Source organism: Rousettus aegyptiacus, unplaced genomic scaffold (genome assembly GCF_014176215.1).
Source record: "Rousettus aegyptiacus isolate mRouAeg1 unplaced genomic scaffold, mRouAeg1.p scaffold_m13_p_6, whole genome shotgun sequence".
Taxonomy (NCBI): domain Eukaryota; kingdom Metazoa; phylum Chordata; class Mammalia; order Chiroptera; family Pteropodidae; genus Rousettus; species Rousettus aegyptiacus.
Genome location: NW_023416309.1, coordinates 61,760,862 through 61,766,875, shown reverse-complemented (window position 1 = coordinate 61,766,875; position 6,014 = coordinate 61,760,862). Strand labels below are relative to the sequence as shown.

The following is a 6,014-nucleotide window of genomic DNA, read 5'->3' as shown; positions in this document are numbered from 1 at the left end:
GAGGGAACCCGATAGGGAGGTCGCCTGGCCTTTACCCTGGCCCTCCCTAAAAGCCTTCACCTGACCCTATCCTGGACTCCCTACCAGGTAAGAAGCTCGTTCAGAGTCCCGCAGCTAGTCAATGGTGGAGCCAACAAGCAAATTCAAGATAACTGCAAAGCCTGTTTTCCTACCCTTATCTGGTGCGAATTCTTAATAAAGGGAACAGAAGAAAAGAGCTCTCCACCAGACTGAAGTATCCTCCTCCCAGCTCCTCTAAATTCTCCAGTGGTGTTCCGAGTTATCTTTTCCCACAGCCTATGACTGAAATATTTGCTCTTTGCTTCAAAGCCCTAATTACAGAACACGCAGTTTTTGTTCGTGCACTGGGTCAGCATATAACCCCTAAGTACCTAAGGCTTTATCAACTGATTTCTTTCCAAGATTTTGTTTCCTTCCACGGTGCCCTGCAAGAATCCTAGAGTCCCGAGTTCCTGGCTCAGTGGACAGCTTTACCGGAAAGCCCGCTCCGCCCAGGCTCTACGCGGAAAACTTCGCGCGCGCATTGGGCTGGGTGCGGCAGAGATCAGGTACCCGAGGGCGGTAAGCGCGCCCCCGAACTACGTTTCCCACAGTGCTCCGGAAAGTCAGGGCCGCCGAGGTCCGCGGCCTAGCGGGCGGGTCCGCGCGGAGCCTCCTGGGAGTTGTAGTCCAGTGTTCTAGCGCCGGGGTTGCTGTGGGTTCTGCGCCGGCCTTTGTCTATCTGCGGGCGCACGCCGCTGTGGTGAGTGAGGCCACCGTCTGGGTCAAGGCGCCTGGGCGCGTTGGAAGCATGCCCGCATGCCGTCGCCCCCGGGCCCTCCGCGGCCCTGAGAGGGCCAGGTCATCCGGGGCCCCGAGGGAGGCCACCCGCTGGGGAGAGGTTTGCGGCCCGCAGAGACAGGTCCAGCTGGACCAGAGAGCTGAGTGCTGAGGTTCACGACACAGGGCAGGCCTGAGGGGCCCGAGGCGGCAGGGAAAGTCAGCCACGAGAAGCAAGGGCCCCTCCGACCGCCGCTCTGCAGGTCACGCGAGGAAGGCCCCGCACCCTAGAGACGCTGAAGGGGTTGGCCATAGGCAAGTGTACCTGGGGCCTGCTGTGAGGGTTTCAGAAGATGGACAGGATACATGGAGTCTTTCTAGGGAGTGTAAATGGGAGAAAGGACAAAGTGGATTCAGCTGTGTGGAGAAGATAATCACCTCTTCCCAGAATCTCCTAATCCTGAAACTACCCCATGAGGTTCCGGGGACATCAGTCACCCCCTCTATTCGTCCTCTTCCTTTGAGGGCTTTCAACTTTAGGTCTTATATCTGTAGGTAATGTCAGAGACCCTTCACATTTGGTTCTTTTATTCTCCCAGGAGCTATTTGATATGACAGTGTTATTAACCTATTTAGTAAGTGAGGAGTGCCCAAGGTCACATGGGGAAGTGGGGAGCCAAGCCTCTCGAGGCTTAATTCTGAGCTTTTCAAAGGATAAATAGCCTTTCTGAGGGGAAAAGTAATATTTTCTATCATAAAGTCACATTTTCCAAAATCTTAAAGAAATTAATTCCTTGGACATGTCATCTAAGGAGAAAAATAAGACAATTTCCCTGTATTAATCAAGGAGGTTCCCTAGACGCAGCTGAGTTGTTAACTTGTTGAAGAGCTCACAGTCTGTGGAGAGGCAGAGCTGTAAGTTCTACATAATAATTCTGACCAAACTCTATTTGCCGCATTCCCCAGAAAGAGAGTCCAGCCGCAGGTAGAAGGTGCCAAGTTCTTGCCATTGACTCTTGGTGGATGTGCAGTTGTTGAGCAGTAGTAACACCTTGAACTTCCAAATGAATGCCCTGTAGCATCCTGGCACTGTGATAGGGATTCCTTTGTAGCTTGTACTCCAAATTGGAGATGAGTCCTCCAATAAGAGTTTAAAACGCCTCTCCAGTTATCACAAGTAGCAGAATATACAGTTGACAAGAAGACCAGGTGCTTCAGTTAACAAAACAAAGAATTATAACGTCACACTGCTATTTCATTAAATCAGGAGGCCAGCATGTTAATGGAATATATTAACAGTAAACAAAGGTTGCATATTGAACCACTGTATAAAGTATAAGAATTCAGTAATAAGTGTCCTGAAGTAATAAGAGAATATTCAAAAAAAAAAAAAAAAAGTGGAACAGGATAATATAGGGCAAGAGTATTCCTAGGGTCTAGAAAAAGTAGTTTAAAGTCTGGTCAAGCCCTGTTCTGTTCTATTCCATTTTATAAGAATTCCCACAGCTCCTTAGCAGGTAGGAACTAGAGAATTGTATAGTGTGAGGGCATAGGCTTTAGATCCAGAGAATCTTGGATTTGAATCTTTCTTCCACCTTGACTCCTTACTGACTTTGAGAATTTGGGCAAGTTGCTCACTCTAGTTAGAGTGCCTTGGGCTCAGTTTTGGAGTCCAAAGTAGGTCTTTTCCAAGTATTGACAAGTATTTATACTTTCTTCCTAACTGGTATTTTCATATATCTTGAAGAATAGGAGAGGGGAGGGTCTGGATGTGGACTCTCCTAAGAATAACTTAAAGGTAACATATGCAATCTCTTACTCTGTGCTTATAACTCAGAGGGAACTGGAGAGGAGACCTGGACCATCATACAACCAATCATGAAGCCTGAAATGCTGAGTTTTTTAGATTCTGAATTTCTTTGGAGGCTATCCAAAATAGCAAATGGTTAGAAAATGGAAGAAGTAGAAAACACCAATCACATGCCAAGGCTAAGGAACAAATAGGAGTGACCAGTATGGCAGGAAGAGATACATATTATATATTCTCTCCTTTTCCACCTCCTGCTTCCTCCTGGGATCATTTGTGTGTGGTCATGGTACTTTTCAGCCTATTTTGCAGTTATATTATAGGTGGTGACTAACATTACATCAGGCAATCCAAAGGTCCTCCATTTACTCATACCCCAAACTGGAGTTTCTATTGATTTTATCCTTTTCACTCATTAATTCTCCTGACCTTTCCTGTTTTTGTTTGGTTGGTTGATTTTTCTTCCTCTTCAGGCTCAAGAACAGCCGATGGAAGCATCATATGAAGAAGTGGTGATTAAGGTCATACAGCAGGAGTGGACATGTTTGGATTTCCAACAGCTACCCTGCTGGACTGTCATGGAAGATATGCCCAGAATGTAGCATTTTTCAGTGAGTGAGTTGGTTGATTGTTGGGTTACTCTCAGCTCACATATTCAGTGCCCCTGTCCTCAGCACTGGTCAGCAGACTGAAAAAGCAGAGGAGACATTCCTTTGATTGAGCTCACTGTTCGGGGGGTTACAGGAAAGCCTGCAACCTAGAGTTAGAAATAAAAGTAAAAACTGCAGAACAATCCTGATACGAAGGTAAACTTGAGGTAGTCTATCAGAATTAATGAACAGCTTTAAATCTCGGTGCAGTCACTAAGTGAGGAAGGGTAAGGCAGGAGAACAGTGAGAAAATCTCCTAGGATGACTCCAGGAAAATTGTTAATAATGATAAAATGGACCCATATTTAAAGGGCAGTAGGGAGTTCAGATGCAATATTGGAAAATACTGTCAATAACTGCATAGGAAATGTTTGAGAATAATTTCCAAACCAAAATTGATTTCACCACAGCTTAGTGACTGAAATAGCATGAATTTTAAAGGAAAAATTTCCTTGGATCAGATTATATAATTGTTTTGGCTTAATGTGTGATATCAGATAAGTTATTTAACTTCCTTTAACTCCAGGGTCTTCATCTATAAAATAGGACAATAAACTCTATACTGCAGGGTTGCGGGGATTAGAGATAATAGGTGTAAAGTACCAAGGATTCTACTACATATTTTCAGATGTCATGGAGCTTACTCCACTGTCAGGAGAGCAGACTAGTGCAAAAGTGAATTTCTCATGAAGCTAATGAAATCTAAGTTTCAGGAACCTTCATTTGTATTGGTCTCTTCAAAGCCCTGTTCTTACTTTTATGTTTTTTTCTTAATGGAGTGCCTACAAAATTTTAAAGCTTTAGGTCCTACACAACCTGGATCCACACCTGTTTGGAATCAGAGAAAACTTGGGTATGGGGCTCTGTGTAATCCTATATAATTTTCTTAACTTTTCTGAGTCTGTTTTCTTATCTATAAAATGGAGATATTCACATCTATTTCTAAAGATTATTTGGGAGGCTAAATAAAACAAAATATAGAAGCAGAACACTGCTGGGGAGCAGGCCTGTGTTTGAATCTCAGCTCTATGCATACCTACCTGCATGACCTTTGACAACCTCCCTGTGCTCTCATTTCTTTGCCTGTAACAATCTCATTGGATTGTTTTCAGAATTAAATTATCTATGTGAAGTTCACAGTATGATGGCTGGCAGTTAATGAACACTCAGCGTATCGGTGCATCTTACATGACTTTTCTCTCATTTTACCAGATGTGATGACAGAAGCCCACCACAAATATGATCACTCTGAGGCCACAGGATCCTCAAGCTGGGATTTCCAGAATTCTTTCAGAAGAGAGAAGCTGGAACAAAAATCCACAGATTCTAAGACACTACATGAGGATTCACCTGGAGTAAGACAGAGGATCTATGAGTGCCAGGAATGTGGAAAATCCTTCAGGCAAAAGGGTAGTCTAACGTTACATGAAAGAATCCACACTGGTCAAAAGCCCTTTGAGTGTAACCATTGTGGAAAAAGCTTCAGGGCCAAAGGCAATCTTGTTACACATCAGCGAATACACACAGGAGAGAAGCCCTATCAGTGCAAGGAGTGTGGTAAAAGCTTTAGTCAACGAGGTAGTTTGGCTGTTCATGAAAGGCTCCACACTGGACAGAAACCCTACGAGTGTGCTATTTGTCAGAGAAGCTTCAGGAATCAGAGTAATCTTGCTGTTCATAGAAGAGTTCACAGTGGCGAGAAGCCATATAGATGTGATCAGTGTGGAAAGGCCTTCAGTCAGAAAGGAAGCTTAATTGTTCACATGAGAGTCCACACAGGCCTGAAACCCTATGCCTGCGCACAATGCAGAAAGAGTTTCCATACCAGGGGAAATTGTATCCTGCATGGCAAAATCCACACAGGAGAGACACCATATTTGTGTGGCCAATGTGGGAAAAGCTTCACTCAGAGAGGGAGTCTGTCTGTGCACCAGCGAAGCTGCTCACAAAGACTCACCCTTTGACCACTCTCTTCAGAGAGAATTCTCTTTATGAATTAAGAGTATAAAATCCTCAGATCAAGCAGCCTATCCAGTTCTATACAGTGAATTAAGACTCTCAGAAAGGCCATCATTTGGTAGGGCAAACTAACTTATCTCCTTTCCCCTAAATGAGTATGAAAAATAAATGTCTTGTTTATTATCATTATCATGTATGTTTTGTAATTTCTGTCAGTTTCTTTTGACCTAATTTCCAAAGGTACTTCCATTAATCTAGTGCACACTTGGAAATTGTTCTTTGTGTACAGATTTAAAATTTTAGGTGAAGCCATCAGCCTTTAAAACAAAAACAAAAACAAAACCGGCTGCTTATCAATCTCAAGGTTCTTTTCTTCTCTACATATTCAAAGTTATCTTATTTTGCATTTAGGATTACTGGGCACAATCCATAAGACAAATCTAACTAAATCCTCTTATTGAGCATTGTATTCCCTGGGTGATACCCACCCCCAATAACCTAATAGAGGCCCTATCCTTTGCTTACAAAAAAAAGTTTCCTTTTTAAGCCTGCAAAATTTGGAGTCTGTGCACTGTGATTTACTCCAATCTTCCACTGCTAACTGAGATAGAAATAATTTGCCTACAGCCAAAGAGAAGAAAACTACCATCTGTGCAATATTTTGAAAATTCTAAGCCTATTATCATGGCTCTATTAAACTGACTCCTCCCTGGGAGACACAATAACTTTCACTCCTTTTTGACAACAGTAGTATTATCTCAGGGCGAGGTCACCTAAAAGAACAGGTGTCCTTAATACTAAGCCTAGATTTACTGTCA

The 6,014-nt window shown here is 43.4% G+C and overlaps 1 protein-coding gene across 4 annotated transcripts; it reads left to right on the top strand.

Annotated features, from left to right (window-relative positions):
* Positions 1 to 637: 637 nt before the first annotated feature.
* Positions 638 to 5,388, top strand: ZNF32 (zinc finger protein 32). 4 transcript variants are annotated; one of them, XM_016158902.2, is made up of 3 exons: positions 638 to 763; positions 3,061 to 3,198; positions 4,450 to 5,388. In XM_016158902.2, exons 2-3 carry the CDS (start codon positions 3,129 to 3,131, stop codon positions 5,199 to 5,201), a joined length of 822 nt encoding a protein of 273 aa, XP_016014388.1. In that variant the 5' UTR covers positions 638 to 763; positions 3,061 to 3,128; the 3' UTR covers positions 5,202 to 5,388. The 4 variants fall into 4 exon arrangements, with proteins under 4 accessions (XP_016014388.1, XP_036078188.1, XP_016014393.1 ...); XM_036222295.1 differs by lacking the exon at positions 638 to 763 and adding an exon at positions 802 to 1,095; XM_016158907.2 differs by lacking the exon at positions 638 to 763 and having other exon boundaries at positions 3,061 to 3,202.
* Positions 5,389 to 6,014: the final 626 nt, after the last annotated feature.